The 23,452-nt window shown below is 34.7% G+C and overlaps 1 protein-coding gene across 1 annotated transcript in view; it reads left to right on the top strand.

Moving 5' to 3' along the window:
* The window catches only part of LOC111050585, a 106,188-nt gene that overhangs the window by 57,182 nt on the left and 25,554 nt on the right, over window positions 1–23,452 (top strand). Inside the window, exon 3 of the mRNA XM_039420051.1 lies at window positions 11,320–11,412. Within this exon, the coding sequence (XP_039275985.1) occupies window positions 11,320–11,412 (93 nt within the window). The remainder of the gene's footprint in view (window positions 1–11,319; window positions 11,413–23,452) is intronic.

Here is a 23,452-nt window from a genome sequence, read left to right as displayed (position 1 = left end):
GTGCTCAATGTTTACGGGATGTATAGTAGAATGAAGAAGGGAAACCGGTATTTCTACCTGAGGATCGAGCCGGCTTTTTGGCTCAATGCAGAGATTCATCTGAGTCAGTCAGCGTTGGGTGATCGAGAAGCGTTGATGTTGTTGCTGAGGAATGCTGCCAGTGTGGAGTGATTTTCACTATAGTGAGACTCATTTTAAACAGTCAGCAATCCTTATGTATATTATATCAATGCTTCCTATTGAACCAATGCTGACAGTGTAGGGTGTATCTCAGTATGGTGATGTCCTTTTATACACACACACCACGTGTTCCGAACAGGGACACAAAAATAAGAAAAAATAGAAGCTATAAGATGGCAGGGCTAAATGGAGGAGTTGTATAACTATGGACATGATGGGGTGTTCTTCTTTTTCTTCTTCTTCTTCTTCCTCTTCTTCTTCTAAAATGGTGGTGTTGTATACCTTTAGAGATGGATGTGATAGGGTATTTTCCACAGGGTTCTCCTAAGGATTTTTGGATGTTGTAGAGAAAAAAGGGGATTATGGTGGTTTTCTTCATCTTCAAGAATAGGGAAGAGAAAAAGAAATAGAAGAAGACGACCACCATAATCCCCTTCTTTCTCTACACCATCCAAAAATTGCTTTCCGCAGATTCCTCCAAAAATTAATTGGAGAACCCTGTCGAAGAAGACCCCATCATGTCCATAGGTATACAACTCCTTCATTTTAGAAGAGGAAGAAGAAGAAGAAGAAGAGAGAAGAAGAATGAGAATAAGAAAGAGAAAACGGTGAGGGAGAAGAAGAAAATTGGCGGAAGAAGATTGGTTGTTGTAAGTTGTTCAGGAAAAAGTTGATATGTTTTTGCGGTCGTGAAGTAATATTGTCATTGGTGAAGTCAATATCTTTGATGACATTGATGACAAGAAGTTGGAAGAAGAAAGCATGAAGAGTTCGAAAGTTGAAGTTGAAATTAGCGATAAGAGGGAGGTAGAAGATGACTGAAGAAGAGGGAGAGTGTTGGTGAAGAAGTGGAAGATTGTGCTTACGAAAAGACAGTGTGGGGATGAAGATGAAGAGGTACTAGTGGGAAAAGATGACGGTGAAGAAGAGGAAGAAGTCGTAGTGGAACAACATGAAGGAGTAGAAGACCAAGTAGAAGAAAAATGAAAAAAATGAAGTGGAAGTAAAAGAAGTAGTAGTAGAAGAAAAAGAAGGGATGATGAAGAAGTAAAAGCGAAAAAGGCCCAGGTAATTTCGTAGTAAAATGATAGTAAACCGGGTCCCAGGATGGCCTCAGGCAAGACAGGTTACCCGCTCGACAGGTGCAACGACCTGTTTCATCTTTACAACTAAATTTCCCTCCAAAAAGCATCTTCTTCCCTCTTTACCTTTTTCCTTCGGGTTTCGCTCAGGAGGAGGTGAAGATGCTACCTGATTTTGTTGGGGGACTCTCGAAATTAGCTCTTTCAAGTGGTTTTTGTACGGGTTACAAGATACATGAATTATTATCCCAATTGTGGAGTTGTTCAAAACCAAACAATAAATTTGATAAGGGAGAATTTTTCTATCAATTCCTATCGTTATTATTACATTATAATAATAAGTTATCAACTTGAAAATCAAATGTCGGTAATCGTATTTTCTATGATAATTATTATGAAGTCTTCTATGTGTGAAATGGAAATAAACCTTGAATGTGTATCCCTTCTTACAGAGGCCAAATGTGATTATTTTGATCAATTTCCAATTCACTGATAAAAAAACTATAGGTGACGAAACAGTTACCTTTTCTCGTTAAGGCTACTCTTGAATAGAAAGAAATAATAATCTAATTACCTTTTCTTATGTTTCTACTTTTTTCATCCATCTACTTGATAATGGCTTAAATGCTGAAACATGCCATAAGTAAACAATTTGAAAAAAGGGTACTTAGATTTCTATTTCTTCCTGTGTCGAAATATGTCTGTAATTTTTTCAAAAATAAATTCGTGATATTAGGAATTTTTGTATTTTTATTGTTTTTAAGTATCACTGTAATATCGAAAAATATCAGTCAAGCATCTCAGGTGGAAATTCTAATTCAACTAAGGATGATGCCCATACGAACTATTAGTGTTCGTGGATATAATATAATGGAAAGTCATTATTGTGAGATATGAATGGATATTGTGAGAATGAGTTCAAAACACAGAAGTGATAACGTCTCTATTTTTTATGAGGAAATATGTGAGCACAATTACAATTGACAATTCTTTATTCACTGTGTTGTAGCAGAGACAAGAAATATAGCTTATCCTTTATCTATGGTTGTAGTCTTTGACACAGGGCTCCATCTTATCATCTTCATCTTAGTCACTCAGAGGATCATGAGAGATGGGAGCAGTACTCTCCCCATAAATCAAATAAGCTCTGTTTTAATTGTGAAAATTCCGTACCTCATTAGATTATTAATCAGCAAACAACAGTTCCCTTTTGCTGACTAAAGACAGTACGGAGATTGTACAACTCAGTTCTGCTTCTAGCAACCGGCAGGGGCAGAATCTACTACCCGCCACATTTCCAGCAGCACCATGGAGGAACAAAATATCCCCGCGCGTATCCTTGACTTTAGTTGGTGGCCACTGACGATAGATAGCGCAACACACCTCACCCTTCCCCCTTCCATTAGTTTTCTCGACCACTGGCTCTCCTTACCTGTGGCTCTGCGGAGTCCCAAACAAAGGTAGACTGTTACTATCTCCGGTGAGTCGAGTCGTATTATAGTGTGAGTGCGTGTGTTGTTTTACTATCATTTCGCTCCCTCGTCGGGGAAAAAATAGTTTTTTCTAAGAACAAACAATTTTTCAAAACGTTATGTGTGATTGTAGCCATGAAGGATAATCGCAGATCGAAGAAGTCGTTGTTCCAGATAACTAAGGTGAGATTTGTGGTCAAATTTGATATTTTGTTTGGAGCGCACCTAAAGAGCGCCAGCGCCATTTTGTTTGTTGACTTCTCTTGTGGCAGCGTTCAAGTCACCGAACTCCAGGGTAGTCACCTGTGCTGCTATACAAATCTGCTCCTCAATGAATTAATTTTGGAAATAATTAGTTATGATTGCTTTCTTGAATGTTGGTTTTTGATTGTCAGACAATATCCTATTCATGTTATTGTTTTTGAAGCCGATTTTTTTCTAGTTACCCAAGGGTGGTCTAATAACCTGTAGGGTAGTGCTGCTGTACAAATCTACTTTTGTGAAATGAATAACTCAGATTTTGGAGATGAATATTTTTTTATAAGAGGTGTTCCTAACTTAAATTGTTATTCTTTTACAGAGTTTTCTCAATTATTATTGTTGATTTGATTATAATTGAATGATCACTTGTTTATCCTGATTTATAGTCACTTGTAAAAACGTTGTTCATAAAACTCCACTATGTAGTAATAGTTTTTGGAGATTGGTTGATTAGTTGTGTAGGCTTCCTTTAATTGTTGATTTTTATCATTTGTGGGGAAATAATAGGTAATGGTGCACGCCAATTCGGATTCTCTCTTGCTAGATTAATATATTTATCATTAATGATTATTATGTAGGATGAATCTATAGAAATTACGTTTTTACAGTAAGCTAATTCCAGTTTTTGATACGCCGGGACCTCCAATAAACAATGTAAAAAGTTCTCTTCCAATCTTCTGTACTGTTGAATACTCCCATTTGAACCTTCTCTTACTTTATCTCTCGTTTCTCCATCATTTGTGTCTCAAATAGGCCTACTTCATGTAAACTCAACCTTCATCTCACCATGTTCCTTATCTCTGTACTACCTTGGGTCGTATCAACAGCAGAGTTTATTTCTCATTCTCCCATGTTATCATGTTTTTTCCTATCTCTAATGTCATACTACAAAGGGTTCAAATGTCTTGTAAGTATTGTTTCTCAACCAGTTCACCTCTACTGAAGTACTACAGCTCATTACAAAATGTGCTACTTGTTTTATCTCATGTGATTCTTCTCTGGTGTACAGTGAAACGAAAATGTGTTAGTCCTATGTATTTACTGCACTTCGCTTCTTGATTCAAAAACGTAAAATCGTTTACTCAAATAGGCCTATAGCTTAAAATATTCTATTACTAAGATTATATCTATCTATCTATTTATCTTGATTCCACATGAGTGTTGGATCGGATCCCTACCTTCACCATGCTCCTATAAGCTATGCTTCATTTGATAACTGAATAAATACATATTTAAAATGGAAATTACACACCTAATACATAAGTCATCACAAAAAAACATCCAGATATATGATATGATGAATGACATGATAATAATCTTTCGAACTGAAGGTTTAATCTCCATAGGAAAAGGGACTGAGAAACATGAAACTCGTCTAACTCTCGGTCCCCTCTTCTCTACTCGTCTTTCTCTCCTTTGCTTCACGTCTTCTCCACTGGTTCTTTTTCTCTCTTGGTGATTTAGGAGATTGGAAGATTCATCTGGAAGCAGAAAAAAAACAAAATTTAAATTTTCAACCGGTTCCAGAAACGAAGTGTCAAAAATTATGAAATGGAATAAGTCAGATGTGGAGCAGGTTGTAGTTCTTGATTTATCATATTGAGGATGAATAATCATTATTTATCTATAATATAATGAAGTAAAAAACTTGCTTATAAACGTACGGAATAGGAAATTCACGAATGACGTATCATCACGTCTGATTAACTAGAGATTTTGCATAATTTATAGATTTTTAATTTTCCGAGGATTGTTATAGGATGATTTTAAATTCTTCAAGATTTTAGTACATCAATTTTTTAGCTTGTCAAGTTCTTTATTAGATCATCGCGGAGCACGGGTTACCTGCTAGTCAATAACTCATTTTTAGGATCTATTTTCTATGGAGTCTGTGATGTGTGATCAAATTATTGAGATTGCCGAGCTTTGTTGTAGAGCAAAGGTAGTAACAATGCTGTCATTTTGTTTTAAATCTCACTCTAGTAACATTTTATACTAATGATCGTTGTAGGTAGGTAGCATAGCATGCTTTCTCACAACATGCTCTGCATTTACAAGTAGAATAACATGCAAACGACTATTCAAAGCTCTTTTAAAAAACTGTTTCAAGAAGCAACACTTTTCTTAAAGTTATGGAAAGTCAGAGTGTAACGACAAATTCCCAACTGGTACAAGCCATTGAAAGTTGTAACATAAAGTAATTACTGAACACGAGGGGAGACGGCCCTTTGAAAAGAAGGCGGCTTATTACAGAATACAGAAGGTGCCCCGAAAAAATAAAAGAAATCATTACAGTAGAACGATTCAGTTTACGGACCAATGAACAGGAAAGACTATGACACTTGCATTTACCTGTTACGACAGTTGTTGGAATGAGTAATTCAAAACCAAACGAACGCACCTACAACCTTCTACTTCATCTACATCTTCAACTTGTAGGAGTTTGGTGACGGATGTGTTAGAATGTGTAAGTGGGACAGCCTTTGTATTTCCAAATAAATCACCGGCAACTTCCAATTCTGAGAATGAAAGAATCAAATTGTAATTATAAAAAGTGGATAAATAAAACTTTGAAAGGCTGGTGACTGATTTTAATTCTGCCTGGCCGGTTTTTTTTAAAAAAAAACATTCTCTAAATCCAAATGGCATATTTATATCCCTTCATCTTTTTGTTCAGGATGGTGAAAAAAAGGAGAAAACTTGTAAGTGAATAGTAAAAGATTGTTGAGAGTTGATGGAAAGATTGAGAGTATATTATCAATTATTCTATAATAGTTTTATAGTAAGATTATACTATAATAATCGTCATATTATAAAAAATTCAAGTTATTTGTAAATCATCCCTATTTGGCCTTTGGTCAAAACTCACAATTAAAACAATAATTTCAACTCCAAGGTGTAAACTCCACATTACGTGTATTTGAACCAGATTTTGATCTATGAACCTAGAGTAAACTCGAGAGTAAATTTAATCTCTTACTTATTCAGTCCTCCTTTAGGTCCCTCTTAATTTAATCACTTCAATTAGGAATTGATAATTTATGGTTTGAAATTCGGTTTCTGTCTTGAATGAATATATTGACACTTACTACTATTAATATCATCCACTGGCACTATCATACACCTATATTTACTGTTATTTCCGCACTACTGTCATATATTACCAATCTCCTGACTATTTCCTTATTTTGACTAGTGTTCTTCACTACTGAAGTGACATAATTACCGTTTATTTGTTGAATTGTGCCAGGGGCTGGCAGAGAAATTCACTACAAACTGTCAGCACTCATGAATAATATTCAACATCAACGCTTCTTATGCAATTAATACTGACAGCTTGAAATGAATATCACTTTCTTGAATAACAGGATCTTCTCGGTTACAGTTAGTTTCACATTCAATTAGCAGTGATGATTTCGGCGTTATGAATGCATAATTAGTTTATCATAATTGATGAACATGAGTCTAATTAATTAGTAGCCTGTAGCTGTATTGATTGCTGTCTGAGCTCTCAAAACAAGTGAATAGTGAGCTTGGTGTCACTAGATTATTTTAGTCTTCCAATCAAAAAATGAAATTTATCCCAAATTCTATCTTATCTTGACATGGTATTGGAACATGGCTATGGAGTATTAATATGTGAAAAATGGTATCAAGCTCTTTGATTCTAGATGTTCAATTAATTTTGCAAACCTGAAATACTTAAGTTATATAATTATTTTCTTTTTCTTAATGTAGGCTTACTACCTACTCTCTTATTCAGTTATTTTCATTTTTTTTTTGTTTTGTGTTACTTTCTATTCATAATGTTTGTCCCAAACTTTAATTGTTATTTTTCTCATTTCTTTCTTATTAATTTAGTTTCTGTTTGTGTAACCAATCAACTTGTATACGTTGTAATTTTTCTATTGATGTAATAAATAACATAGTATATTTAACTTTATATACATTACAACTAACACCACATACCCAAGTATACAATTTCAAACTATCAAGTATACAAGTAGTGGTCTATCATAGTAGATTATAGAAGCATGTAAATTTAAATGTTATAGGAGGAACTTTTGGGCCATAGAAAAAGCCAGAATAGTGTGATTAGAGCTTTGCAAACCGGTAGGACCGGGGTCCGGGGACCTGGGTGTGTTGCAGTTGGGCATGCCTTGGAATGCTAACTTTGCTCGCAGCCAAATCCCCCGTCGAGAACAGCCTCTTATCTAGTAACTGACTTTTGGATATTAGCCGCCATCTTTTTATTAACTCGCCTGATAACTCAACACAGATTTCGCCCAGATGTACTTCCGATCAGTTTAGATTCTTTTGGAAAAAATATAATTATACTTCGTTATCGGAGAGTAGAATAACTATTTTGAATTTACTCATTCGTTTTTAAAATGAGGACCTATAGTGAGGTCCACGTTATAATGGCAGTGTGTTATTTGCAATGGTGTTGCTATCCTTGTCTATCATTCAACAAAGCAGATGACGCTATCTCTTTCACGCTTTGCGATGTTGCCACATCGTTTATCAACAATATAGAACTTCAACTAATTGACAAAATATTCAATCTCAATCATGAAAATTTATCATTACATCTTTAAAAAATATATTTTCTTGACAAATAAAATATCAATAACTATTTTCAACAATAATGACAGTTAAATTCATAAGATATGCCAGTATCAGCTGTTTGGGTGGCAAGGCTGAGATCTGGCAACCCTTTTCTCCTACACTGCCATTATAACGTGGACCTCTCTATAGCTAATAAATTTCCTACGAACAAGAGAATTATTTTGCTTCACAACCAGGTTGATGCATGCATTCAAATTAAAACCTATACTGTTAGATGAATATTTATATTTACAATTTTGATTCTTACACACTATTGTAAAATCAAACTCACTCCATGTGTCCGCATTGGTTGATGGGGAACATTGAAGTTATTTTTAAGGAATGCTGAGAGTTTGAAGTGAATCTCACTAAAATTTCAATGCCCAAATTTTCCTGGCCAATCTTAGGATCACTTTCTCTAAAAAAATTGAACCAATATTCTAGTTTAAGCCTTCGATTCAAACACCTCATAATTAATGCGACAATACATTGATTGAAGGGTTTAATAGTTAGACCAACTTAGGATAAAGCGACCCTTGATGCCTTGCCTTAACTGATGATGTATATTTACTGGAAATGAATGACACTTTAATCCATTCACGTATGAGTTATGTAACCTGAAACCGTTCCCTAGCAAATGTCAAATAATTACACTCTCATTCATAAATAATCAGAAATAAAAAATTGTATTTGAAACTGGTTGTTATTCGATATAAAAAACACATTTTCTCAGTTGTTAAAGAGCCAAAAAGAATAAATTGCATACAAATAATTTATTCCGTGACTTTCCACTTTTTATAGCCATGTTCAACTTAATCCTCCTCCTCTCTCCTTGCCAGCTGAACTTGTAATTCTACTTTTGCTGCTAAGTTTATTATCAATGATTTTATGCAGTGCTTGATCCAGTCAATACTGTATTTGGATTCAAGCCAACTTACAACTGCTATAAGTTTGCTGGAGGAAACCAGTTTTCGACTCTACATCGTACAACTTGTGTACCGTTCCTTGTCTTTGCTGGCTTCTTATCTCTTCTGTTTGTACCACTCTTCTCTCTCTCTCATGTATACAAACACACACTCTAGATCTCTCTCCTCCATATGTATCTTCTTCAGTTCCTCAACACCTCTTTCTTCCATTTTTTTAATAATAATTTGTTTCCTAGTGTCCTAATGTTCCTTCTCCTTTACCATTTATTTTCCACTAAACGTACTTATTTCCTCAATTTTCTTTTTCTTGTATCACCATCACTTGTTCTCCTCGTATATGATAATCATTTTTTTATACTACCTCTTTTCGTCATTTTCGCCATCTTCCAAGTTTTCACCCTATTTCTTTTCCCGTTTCCCTCCTTACGCTTTCTTTTCCTTCTTCATCATCATCCAATCAGTGTGGGGTTGTACTGGTGGCAACATATTCATGGCCCTTCTTGTTTACTGAAATTCTCATGATAATCCATCAAATCTTTGCATATAAGTTGAGTTATTGCTACATTGGAATTGGCAATTATTGTCTTTCTTCTGTCATCATTTCCAATCTTCCGTATTTTAAATTCAACAGTTCATTATGAATACTGCATTTGTCAGTTCAACATCTCCCTCAAATCCTCTCTTCTCCCAATGCAGATATCATCAACAAACATCGACAGTGATGATTTATTAAGGTTGTAGGTTTCATAATGAAGAGCTTGTCAGGCTATCCATGAATTTCAAAGTTGACTTCATCAAATATTATTGTTTTTTTTTATATTAGTACCTATACATTTTTTTCTGATATCAGTTTCACAACACGGTGTGATTCACTTCGAAAAGCTGTCAGCTAGAACATCAACTTGGAGCGTTGACTTTAGCAAATTAATGTGATGTCATGAGACTAGTCAAGGTTGAGAGCGCTCACGATGAGAATTGAGTTTAAGTTAGGTTAGTTTGAGTTAGATTAGGTTAGGTTTTGAGGTGGGCTGGAGAGTCAACGGCTTGTAGCCGAGATTATCAGACCGTGTTGAGTTCTTTCATGTCATCGGCAACTAAACTTCAACAGTCGATCCGAACTGAGCTGATCCAGTGTCGTTGTGGCCTAATTATTGCAAATCTAAGCTCTGCTTATCTGAGTTTTCCTCATTTTTTCCACTGCTCAAGTCACAGAACAAGGATTGATCTCCCAATATTCTCTTGATTTACGACAATAAACAATTTTGTAAATCGATCTAGTTTCGTTTAGGCTCAATCATTGCAAACCTGGACTATGTTGCAAACCTGTTCAAATAGTGTGTTGTGAACCTCAACTCCATCAGAATGAGATAGTTTTAATTCTAACTCAATTTCTAACTAAAATTTGGAAAAATGCTTTAACTAGAATGACATTTGAAAAGCAATATTTCTCCCCTTGTTTATGTTAGTAGGGCAAGGAACGTCAAAGGTTGAGCATTAAACACCTTATGTCTAGACTATTGATATTTGCATGCTGAGATCTTACATTCCAACCATTCCTGATGTGAATACTGTTCAAAAGATCCACTACTATCACAGATCCAACCAATTGATTCAATTGTTTGTCTGTGCTACTATCCATTAATGTTATTCATAGGTACTCATATTTTGAAGAAGGAAGTAGGTTATTTTTCCTGTTACCCTATAACTACACTGCAATAATGACACTTTCAGTCAATCATTCTCAATGATCATGATGTTTATGATGATCTCAGCTGGAGAAAACAAAAAAGAAACTTCATTCCCATCCGATGAGAGATCTAGTTTTCTGTCGGATCTACAAGATTTTTATCGGTAAAATTTTGTAATTCGTAATGTTCTTTGTTCTGTCATTCATTCACGTTCCATTTTTCAATCATCTGTTGCGTTCTTGACTGTGATTGGCCCAGAATGAATAGGCAACACTCTAAACTGTCAGCACTTCCACATTAAATAACATTGATTCTTCCCCTCCCAACCTATGCTGACAGTTGAAATTGAAAAGTCAGCAACACGAAATCAGCTCAATAACCTTCCACTCGGTCAAACATGAGTCGCATTTCTGTTGATTTGTTGTTCGTTGCATTTTTATTTTGCTGATTATCTTCTTTATTCGAATTGTGTCGTGATGATGCACTCCAAGATCTTGATTTTCTCCTGTTGTTATATTTACTTCAGATTGTCAGCACTGGTTGAATAGGAAGCAGTGATGTATATCCTATGTGAAATGCTGGCAATTTGAATTGGGTCTCAGTATCAACTTTGGATGCACCATCAACATTCTTGAAAAATCCGTGCTACGATTCTGTTTGTTGTTGTACTAGTTCAATAATGTACTAAAGAATTTTACGGATCCATTCGAATATGAGTGCATAATTGGAAAATGGAGTTGGATAGAAATATATATATTTATTTAAGAGATGTATTCTCAACTTCACAACACAGAATATGGGAATAGCATGCATCTGTGAATAGATGTATTGAAATTAGCCGCGATTGAACTCTTTAATAGTAAATGATTGCATTGTCGTTCGCCTCGCTCATATCTTCTCGTGGCATTGATTGATTTAGATGAAATCACGTTTAATATACGTGCAATCGGGGTTAGAAATAAAAAACATACAGGATGCTTGCTGAGTCTCTTAAAAGAACTCCTGTATCCTGACTTCCTTTCTGTTGTTGTGTTTACTAGAACTGTTATCACTTTTTTGATGTGATTTATTTGTAGTGATTGGTATATTTTGCCTGTTGCAGGTCTTATGGCACTTGGACATCTTTCGGAGGAGCTTTCGCGAGCTCTCTGGTCATACATGTATGGCTGAATCATGCATATTCTGCGCTCTCAAGGTAAGAAACATTTCATTTTTCATGTAAAAACTTCATCCAAGTCACCGACAACTAACTCAATTATACAATAGACTATACTTCTTTCATTCACACGCAAATGTGTTTATCAGAATGTACCTTATTTGGCGTGTGTATTTGTAATTTCACAAAGATTCAATTTAAATTTTAAGTGCAGCAATGAATACCAATTTTTTTCAATTAACTTCTTATGTTTTACGAAAAAAATCAGCCTTTCTTCACTCAACATTTCCAGCAGTCGGCTTCCTAGATACCAAAAACGTAATAGGCGAATTAGGTTGAACTATGACAATTGGTGAGAATCTAGTAAACCTAGTTGAATAATGATTAGCAGATTAGGTAACTAGACAATTGTTTTACTTTGACATATGGGCTGTGAAATTTATTTCGTTTGTGATCTGTGAGAAGCATCAATGCATAATACATGCTTTGCTAACTGCAACAATGAACGTTAATCGTTGAAGATAATTTGTAAATTTTTGTTGTTTGAATCCGAGATTCTATTGGGACACAAGATTCAATCCTATTTCATTATAAACTTGATAAAAAATTTAAAAAATAAGGCATTATGGAATTGGAAGAAAATTATTGGAAATTGATTAGTATAAAATCTACGACTAGGCTAAATCTCAGATTTTCATATAACTCTCGGATAGCTTTATTCAGATGAAAGTATTCCAATTTATAACAAATTAATTAATTTCATTTCATTTATTCATAGACAATAGATACAATGAAGGCAAAAACAACAGGCATTCGCCCAAAACTGCTTCAAACCTTAATTTGAAATACATAATCTAGAGGTTATGTAATTTATAACTTGATTCACACACTATTTTGAGTCCCAAAAATGTATGTACTACAATAATATTGAATTTATCTGATTAATTAATTTCAAAATACAAATCCAAACAAAAATCTTCCTTCACAATCACAAAAAAATTTCACTCGAGTCCACAAATTATACTCATGTTGATTATACATATTTATATTTAATTATACTCATCAAATTTCACTTGGTGTTCACTGAACCAAATAAAAATAATTTGAAATGAGCGTTCATGAATTCAACTAGCAAAAGCTCCCGATTGTAATCACAAGTAGGCTCTGGACATGAGCCATGATTTCATATATCAATGAATTAATAACAAACATTGAAGTAATTAATAACAAACCCCTGTGACCACTTGTGGAGCCGACTTCTCTGAACATCATTTTTGAGTTGGAAATCGCTTCATGTTCTTGGCGGTTCAGAAGCTACCTGGTCCGCTCAACAAAATTCTTTACATTACCCACACCAAGCCTGAAGCTATTGTAGGCAACACCCTCACAATTATTAGCAAATCCACTAAACATGAATGTGTTTGTTCAGAACTATTATTGTTCAGAACTATTATGATGTTAGTACGAGAATCATCAAGTCATATCATGATCACTGTCATGTTTAGGCCTTGAAGAAATATTGTAATAAGTGTAACTCTGCGCCAATCTGGCATACTCGAAGTTCATTCACTGTGTAACTATAACTAAAACAGTTTTTAATGTAAAAAGTACTCACTATATAATTTTCAGCAATAATAATTCCGACACTCATCAACACCTTTTACTAAATCCAATTATTGTATACTTTTTCTCTCGAAACATACGCCATTGTTGTCCAAATTCAGGGTCTTTCCATTAAAACCTATTTGTTTCTTAAGCAAATGATAAGTTTCACTTTGTTCTAGATTTGTTCGAACTAAATGGATCTAGCCATTATAGAGTATAGAGACTATAGAGCTGTCATTAGTCCAATCTCACTTTGGAGAACGCATGTTATTGTGTCCTACATTTGAAGGCTAGACTCTGTATATATACTATATCTTTCATTGGATGGATATATCACTGTTTGCGGTTTTCAATGTATAGATATAGCACTAAATGGATGAAGAAACAGATTTTAACTATGGTCTATCGAATATATATAATATGTATCCGTATGTGAAATACTGTTCGAAAACTATAAATATAAGAAGAAACTAAAGATTTGGACCACCCAGACTCTCAATTTAAGGCTAGTCCAGTATTTCAGCACGAGTCGTGAATTTGTAAGTTTTTATTTAATCGTGTTTACATTGGTTGTTTATTGGTTCTTGTCTGATGAATCCATGTTTATTTACATTACTGATCTGGGGTCTGTGGATTCAGTATTTCTGGCTGAATGAAGCCTTTATTTGCATGGGAATGTTTTGTACCACAACATTTCAGTCGAAAGTTCAGCATCATATCTTTTTGATTTAAATTATAAACATTCTCAGTCGAAAGTTCAGCATCATATCTTTTTGATTTAAATTATAAACATTCTCTCTGTACTCTTATTTAAAGGTAACTGACTTCACTGAAGCTATAACCTTGTAAATCAATCTCCCCCTTGGTTCTGAAGCCTCTTAGAATCCAAATACATTCATCTCAAAACTTTCAACTGGTTAAAACAACTTTCAATAATAATAACTTTTTTGCAATAATATTCGATTATGCTACAGTCGAGCTCAATTTCAATTACCTTTATCAAACATCCCAAGCGAGAAACTAAATAGAATAGCAATAATATTGCGTGACCTGGCTGGCTCAGGTCTGGTGCCAAAGTTTTCAGGTCGCACCTAATCAACTGAACTAAATGGAGTGGGACAAAATCATCTAATTTTATCGCTATTAATTAAAATATTAATACAGTGGTGAAAATGTCTTGGAAGTGACAAGTAAAATAAAATTGGTTTGAGGATATTACAAACATACATATACGGTAATCAAACAGTACAGATCTAGTGAGAGTGAATTGCAAGTAGACCAGTTTCCAAACCTATTAAATAAACACAGAGGCGTTGACGCCCGCCTTTAGACCAGACATCGGTCAGGCGTTATATACATATAACATAATGTATATAACATGTGTCTTGCGCTATAGCGGGGGCGGACTTTCAAACCTTGTGTTCGTTATAGAGGGGGCGGGTTGACTTCAAACCTTGAGTAGTCTGGTCTTTGTCTGTTGAGAGGTGTCTTTTCAAATGTCTGCTACAATTACAGTAATATATGTATTTCCAACATTATATACTGTACAACACTCAGTACTCTGTTCTCCAATTGCGCTGGCGAAAAACTAATGGAATAAACTTTCAACTGTGATCAAAATGTAAACCTTTCTGAAGACATAAATATATTATATAGTTGTAGCACGTGCTGTAAACAAGATATGAAATTTTCAAGAGATACATAGATATTTGTATGTATCAACCTATTTGGAGTTTGCCTGTTGAGAGAACTGAGAGGTCTCTCTGGAAATATCTGCTACAACTCTAGTAATATATTATGTATTTGTAACATTATGTATAAATATATTACCATGGTTTCAACAGCTAATGCTTTGTTCTCGGATTGAGGTGGCGAAAAATTAATGGAATCAACAGTTCAACTGAGTCTAAGATATAAAACATCTCAGAGACATATGGATATATCTATGGACTTGTGATTCTTATTGAAACCAAGAGATGTATAGATATAGGTTTTAAAGCTTCGTGGTTCTCTGTGCTTGAGTTGTCGAGAGCTTAATGACGAAAGAAACAGTTTCGAAAGACTGTTTTACTTTCTCTAGTGGACTGTGTACGATTAGAAGAGTGTACCAAGTGTAATGGTCACGAGGAAGAGAGATAGAGAGAAAGTGCGAAGATAGGAAGAGATGTGGATGGAACGGTTGAGTAAGAGAGAGAAAGATAGGTAAAATAGTGAGAGGATTAGAAGAGAATTGAGATCGATGGTCACAAGATAAAGAGAAAACAGAGGAAGAGATATGGATAAGAAGATCAAGAACGAAAGAGAATAATAGGTAATATATTGTAATAATAACTTCATAATGTTACTTTGCATTATTTATTTTGCACGACACCAACGTTACAATATATTCCGACATCATAAATGTAGGTAGAGTAGTGAGAAAAGAGAAGAGGGTGTCAGAGAGTAACCGAAAGATTGTTGAAGAAGAAAAAGGAGTAAGCGAAAAGAAAGAGAAAGATTTCACAAGGAGGAGAAGATAAGTGAGGGAGGAGAAACTATAATTGAAGACTAAAAGAGAGGACAATAAAATGAAGAAGAAAATTATAAAGTAGAGAAATTAAGAATAAAGTATGGAAGTGTGATAAATGAAAAGAGTCTAGTATGAAAGGAAAAGACTGTTCATAGAAAATAAATGAATATGAAGAGGAAGGAAATGCAAGGAGGTTGAAGAAATAGTAGTACTGTATCTTGATAATAAGCAGATTCAGAAGAAAATTTAGTGCACATGAAAGATTGAAAAATGTCATCATGCTCTTTTATTTTTACAACAAACTTATTATTTATTAACCTAATGCTAGAAATTCCAATGGAACGAGGTGTTAGTAACAACAGAGAATAGAATGATGAAGAATAGCAGGATTGATTCTAAAAGAAAGAGTAGAGTAGATAGATTAGATTTGTAAGAGAGAGAGAGAGAGACAAAAATAGCAATAATTGAGAGAGTGATTGGAGGTCACTCGATCAGATGCTGTGGTGAAATCCACTTTGAACTGTCGATATCCATGCTACCATTCAACAGATGCTGACAACTTAAAGTGAATCTAACTAAAGAAAGGTGCTAAGCCACTTTGAAAATGTCCCAATACTCTGCATCAGTGAGATCTTATGCTCAACTACCGTAGAGAACACTTACATCTGTAATAACTACATAGCTATAATGCTGAAATAATTGTAGCTATCCATAATCTCATAACAACTACAGCTATAACACCATGAAAACTTGATAACCACAGCTGTAGTAACGCTAGAAATATAGGTATAATGTCATGGGAATTATAGCTGGTCGAGTGGTGATTATAATTCCGAGACAGAGTTGAAGTGAAGTTGAGGCAAATGTTAACCACCAACTCTATGAAACTGGAACAAAGAAATCTCCATTAGTTATTAGTAACTATAACTATAACTAGTAATGTATATAGTGTGACTCTAGGCTAGTCTCAATGCTGAGAAAACGGAAGGAACTCTTTTCTTTTCTACGACTTTTTCTAGTAGCTTGTTTCGTTCTGGTGAATGTTAATTGACTGTAGAAACAAAGTCAGTTCCGAAGTGACGATTTCTGGATGAATTTCGAACATGAAACTTATGAGAGAAGGCTATTCTATGAGTATTTTTTGTTTTTTGCCTATTAGTTCCCGTTTGATGTATCACCAACCTCTACAAAAATTCACATATGTGACAAATTGATAACTTTGAGCCATTTTATAGTAAAATCTTAAACCATTCACAAGTCAAGCTCAAGTCATGCTTCGCTCATTCTCAAGTGAACTTTGATCATTCTCAAGTCAGACTCCAGTCAAAGTAGCTGAAAACTGGAGTCTCACAAAGAGTGACTCATAACAATGGTAATGTTGCAAGTGCCAGCAGTGAGAAACATAACCGATTTGAATGTCGTCTGGCCTTTGTTGAATGATAATCGACCAGCACTCCAAATTGTAGAGGAAGTGAGTCACTTTAATAGATTTGTACTGTAATTTAGAGTGCTCCATGAGTGGAAATGAGAGGGGGAAAAAGGAGGTAGAATTGTATTTGTTCAAAATAGGGGATAGATGAGTGGTAAAGACTGAGTGACAGTTAGAGGGGAATATAGTAATCTTTCAAATGGAAAGGGAAGAGTAGTAGAAGGTGAAAAAGAAGACGTGGAAGACGAAAACTGAGGAGAAGAAGAAAATAATGAAAACACAAGAAGGGGGATGAAAAAGAATAAGAAGAGGAAATGTATAATAATAGAGAAATGAAGAGAGGGAATATAAGGAATGGAGAGAACAAATAATCAGCAGGTGCAGAAGCAAGAATAATATATAGTATATAGAATAGCTATATAATATCCTTGGTGCAGAAGCACTTGAAATGAGATGGAGGAGAGGAACGAAAGAAGAAGGAGGCAAGGAAGAGGGAAAAGTATTAGGTTCTGAATCAGGAGGGAATGAAGCAGAAGAGAGAGAGTAAGACAAGGCGAAGGAAGTAGTGGAAAATGAAGTTAGAAAAATATGAATAAAATCAAAGATTTAATGAGAAAATCCAAGTGAAAAGATGAAAAATAAGAAAAACAAAACCATCATGAAGAAGGAAGGAGGGAAAGAAGGAGAAGTAGATGAGAAAGAAAATTGAGTATTCGAAAGGTGTTGAATAAAGACTTCTGATGAAGAGAAGGAGGAGGAGAAGCAGAAGAAAAGACTGAAGAAAATGGTGTAAAAGAAGATAAATGATAAAAAGAAGTAAAGGTCAAATGAGAAGCAGAAGGAAGTGGAGAAGAAGAAGAAAAAAAGAAGAAGAATAGTCAAGTGCGACCTTCAACCCTGATAGTGAACGCTAATTGAGCCAAAATTTAGTTTTGGAAAAGACATTAAGACAAATTGCAGGTTGTCATCCCAATTGTAACAACATGTTCATAGTGTATTTAGTGTAAATGTACAAGTATAGTGTACTTCTACACTCACACTATATATAGTGGGCACTTGCTTCTTCCTGTCTTGCACTTACATTTTGATTTGCATTCACTTCCGGTCCGAGTGTGAGTGGGAGAGAGATTCACTTCGAATTGTCAGCCTTCCTTGTGATTAACACCAATGCTTCCCATTCAAACAATGCTGACAGTTTGAATAGAAAAGGGATCATCCCACTCACACACCTGTCCACTCTATATTTCCATATCATCGTTGCTGGAAGCTATCACGGGTAGACCTATTGTTATAGTGTGAACAAGATCTTATCATAATATCAACGGTGAAGGTAATGGGGGAAGTAAAGTATAGATGGAGTGCAGTGGATGTGTGGAGGATGTGAGGGTGCTCGAGAGAAAAGTGGAAAATTTAAGAGTCGAGTTTACTGTGGAACACTATGGTTCACCATTAAATATATTAATGAAATTGATAATTCTCCGTGGATAACCTGTTTAGAACGTACAATTTTTTGTCGTCCTTATGAGTTCTATTACATTGAACTGACGATGTCAAGCAGATTATGTTTGTCAAGCTCCGTTTAATCTGATAGAAATCATAAGGACGGCAAAAAATTGTACGTCCAAAATCGATGTGTGTGCAATACTGGCTAAACAGGGGGTTGAAAATTTTCAAAGGCTTGAGAACATCTGGGAATCAAATAAATGTTTTCCTTCACATTTGTTCTTGAGAACAGGCATTTGATTTCTCTGAAATGTCGCTTTTAATTATATGCTTGTAATAAGGTATAACCACAGAAGGATTTTAATACATTATCTCTGCTAACACCGACATAATCTACTAATCAACTTGAATCTATAAATCTTTCGTGCGACAATAATAGTAGGCTATTGTAATTGTCATTACTATTCTGGCATTTTCTTATTACAGTTTGCAAATGCATATTGATGTGATCTTTACGTGTAAAATCATTATTTATCTGAAGAATACAATACAGTGTATTGTGAGACTTGGCCTATCACATACTGTAAGATCAAGGTTACAAAGTCAAGGTGTGCAACTATCTAAGCTTAACTTGTACCTACTGCTACTGAACATTTGTGACGTAAGTCTATGTTTTTAGAATTGATCGGTCGTTCGTAGAAGAACGGTTATGTTGTAGAGTGTTTGTAGAGCTCAAAAAGCTCTAGGTCCTATCTTGAAACATCATTCATAAGAGTGCACTATACGTATATTTCACTATACTTCTAATATGAACCAAATTGTCAAATTAGTTATCAAGTAACAACTGGAATTAAATTTTAGTTGATTTAACTAATAAAAACGAGCGAGAATTGAAGATTATCAAATGAGAGAGAACCTGAGGAATTAGTCATAGCAGAGAAGGATAATGCAATGGTACATTTCCTGTAATAGTAGTATGATTTTACGAGAATGAATTATATGAGTGGTTTAATGAAAATGGGAGAAGTTTTCTATATCAGAAATGTGTTTACTTTAGTTTAATTTGCTTGTTTGCAAGCACACTCGATTTATTTTCTCTGTAGTTAGGAACCCACCTAAAATCGTAGGGTTATTCATCATCCATCAGATATTATATCATCATCAGAAGAAAAAGAATATAATTACTTTACTTTCCATCTTCGTTTGTTGCTTACATCGTACCTTACGCTCAAATATTATACCTATATGGTACAAATATATATTTACTCGCTTACAACTAACATCAAAACAGCACTATAACCGTAATCAGTACTTTTTATGTCTCCCTCCCACGCAGCGTTCTTTTTCTGTTTCACTGCTATTATTTTGCTTTCATCCTTGTCTATATGTATTGTCTTCCTTCCACTCAGTTCTCTGTCTCTCACTCTCTAGCAGTGTTTTGTCTTTTTCCTTGTTTAATTTGTTGTCACTGTCTCTGTTCCACTACTAGTAGGTACTATTTCCTTCTTGTCTGTTTTTATATTTCCCACACGCCACTCTTACTTATGATTTGTGATTCAGATTTGAATAATTTTGACCACATATGGAGTTCAACAAGTTCTATTGCGTAAACTTACTGTAAGTTATATCATTTGATTGCAGACTTCATGTATTATAATGCTAGTTTCAACATTGACTTGGATGAATTGAAGTTCAACTGTTCAATTATACGTAATTGTAAAAAATTGTTTGAGCCACAAGACTTTGATGTCCTGTTAATACCAAAACATTATAATACGCGTATATTAACTTTCACCTCAATAAAAGATCGAAAGATGCTTTGGTAATTCAAATTTGTGTGTAAATTTATGAGTACCCTTTATTACATTACATTGTGCTCAGCAAAAAAAATATGTATGCAAGATTATTCAAAACAAAATAATTAGGTTAAATATAGTCATTAAGATCTCTAGCATCTATCATATAGTACTTGTAATTTCAAGTAGTTCTTCGCCTCCCTCAAGCCCTCCTCCTTTATTTGAGTAGTTACTTGACTTCTCCAAGTCATTCCTTTATTGAATGAAGTAATTGTGGAAGAGAACGGCTGAATCCGTTAAAAGGCGAGACGCTAACGGAGGATTTCTTCATTACGGTAGCTACTCTGCAAACAAAGTCAAGGCTCTTGTTTTAACGAATTACAGTAATTTCATTATTTTACATACACGTTCAAATAAATCAATAATCTTCCCACTCTTAAATCACTATTTACTTTTCTAGTGATCATGGTGGGTTTAGATAGAAAAAGTGATAAAACTGTAGTGAGATTCGCTTAAAGCTGTCAGCATTGGATGGATTCGTAGCATTGATGCTATCCATGACGAGAACTGAATGATTAAATTTCACTAAAGCCGGTGAACTGTTACTGTACATAGGCGAAGGACTGCCCGTTAAGTCTTCATTTGTGGGATGTGAAAAACGTCTCTGCATAATTTTCAAGGTCTGAATCGAATCGGTGAGTAAACGTAACGTGGGATGATTTGTGGGTTGATCTTATGTGTATGGTGCTCTAGGAGTAAAAATGGAAAAATGAAAAATTGGAAAAAAATGTAAAACTGGAAGAAGAGAAACAGATTCAGAGAGTTTCAAAATCGATAACTGAGATCGGTTTTATTCTTTGTTTGAAAAATAATTGTCCTACAATATGTCTCTCTAGAGCTTTCAGGAGTAGAAAAAACTTGAAAAAAGCTTCAAGTGATTTACAGTACTTGATTTGAAAAAAATAAAATTAAACGACAAAGATGAGTCTCTGCTGTCAATATTTTCGATGAGGATGAAGTTAGTTTTCAATAGTTTTGTATTAAAAACATTTTGTGTCCAAGTTTGAGTGGCGCCTTGTTTAGTTGTAGTTTAGAAGGTTTGTAAATAAAACCAGCTTCCAAGATGTTTGCAGGTAAAGGAACCTTTTCAGGCAGGTAGAGATCGAGAGCTCCTTTTGTATGAAAAAAAATAGCAAACTTGTAATTTTAGAATTTGATAGGTCCTGTAATTGGATGATAGTGGGTTAAAAATGATAGATTATGAAACAATAGTCGCATAAACTGCATAGAGAAGTGTATACTACAAAGGCAATATGCTTTATAGTAGGTCTAATATGTGTTATTACAGTAGGTCTAGAGTATATCTTATTATACTTCATAGTAGAGTATACTGTAATAAGTAATCCATTATAGTAGTGACAACTTCAGAATAAAGTCTATTGGTTCGAAGAGAAAGAAACTTGGAAAATTGATAAAATCCTGTATGATGTACGATCTCCCTGAATGAAAAAACCTAAAGGTTTCTTGTTCTGAGTAAGATCTATTCCTCAGTTTGCTTATGGTCCATAATATGTCTTATTCCTTATTGTAAGGAAAATGACAAGCATTATTGTACAGTCACATGAATAAATAATCTAACCAGATACACCACAGTCTCGAAGATTCTATTTGGATTAATTGTTTGTTCATTTAAAATGATTCAATTGATTCAATACTCTAGAAAACAGACAATACGAAGAAACTTCTTCACACTTCTTCACCTTCGGTTTGAATGTTTAGTTTTTATTGATGTTCACTTGTAAATTGATTTTCAGTTTATGTTTTCGTTGATTGTGAACGTGAGCTTCCATAAATTCAAAATTCCACATAATTGGTTGTTAGGCTGCAACCTCACGGCGTTGGCATCTGACACTGTTCTATTGGAGTAGCCTACGTTGCTTTGCTTCTATCGACTTCTTCTATTTTCCTCTCTTGTTCCTTCTTTTTCATTCTTATTCTCCTCTTTTTCCTCAATATTCTATCTTTTCACGTTCTCCTGTGCTTACTCACTTTTTCTTCTTTTTTGTATTTCTTCTTCCGCTATCTCTTCCTAATTCTCTTCTTCCATTTTCCTCTCTAATAATTTCTATTCATTTATGACCTCAAACTTCTACATCCTCACCTCCTCTTCATCATCACTCTTCTTTTTATTTTCTCTTCCTCCTCCTAATCCTCCAAATCTCTTCTTCTGCTTATTATTTCTTTTATTCTCTTTTGTCTTATTTTACTCCTTTTCACTTACTCAATACTCATCCTCCCCATCCTCATTCTTACCTCATCCCTCTCCATCATCCCATCATCATCTCTTTTCCCCCCTCTTACTCTTTCAATAATTATTCTACTGTTCCTATTCCTCATCCCCTTCATTATTTCATTTTTCTAATTGTTTCTTCTGTTCAGCTTTCTCCTTTTGTTCAATCTTTTCACTCTCTTATTCTTCTTATTTTCTCTTCTTCTTTCTCCTATTATTTCTTCTTTCTCCTATCATTTATTCTTCCTCATTTATTTATCATATTAGTTCTTCTTCAACTTCTTCTCCTTCGTCTTCTTATTCTTCTCGCTTCTTCTTCATGTTTTCCTTCTTATATCGAACCTCTTCCCCCTGCTCAACTTCTACTTCTCTTCCTTTTTCTTCTTCTTCTCCTACTCCCTTTTCCTTTTCTCCAACTTCGTGTGGCTGTACCCAGCAGCAGCCGTAGTCCAAAGTCCACCAGTCTGCAAGCCAGAACTGGTACAGTCCGATTCAAAAGTAGTCACTAACTCTGTTACGACACGGCACGAGTCCATAACTCTGTACAGTCACGTTCAATTTTTATACCTGGTCATCATCACCACTATCATGATCATCATCATCACCATCATCGTCTGCAAACAGCTGACACTTCAAACGCAATCTCCATGAAAGGGCTTCAGTCTGCGCCTACAGGATCTTTATATAAATATTGGACCATCCTAATGTTTGACTATCTAAATATAAGACGTTGTCCATCGACTTGTCTGTATTGTTCGGTGACAAACGAAGAAAAATTGTAGAACAAATGAAAATAGAGAGAAGTTGATATTATAATATAGCATATTATTTTGTTCATAGGTGTGGAAGTCTAGTAGCTTCAAGTTTAGGTATAGAAACCACGTTTAATAATGGTTGGTATCTTTGTGAACTTTTTTATGATTATTTGTCTCAAAATGATGAAAATCGGAACTTCAAATCTTGTCAATTCACCGGACAACATCTGACTTAATAGCAATCTTAATAGG

Source organism: Nilaparvata lugens, chromosome 2 (assembly GCF_014356525.2).
Source record: "Nilaparvata lugens isolate BPH chromosome 2, ASM1435652v1, whole genome shotgun sequence".
NCBI classification, from domain to species: Eukaryota; Metazoa; Arthropoda; class Insecta; order Hemiptera; family Delphacidae; genus Nilaparvata; species Nilaparvata lugens.
This window is presented reverse-complemented; position numbering and strand designations above follow the sequence as displayed.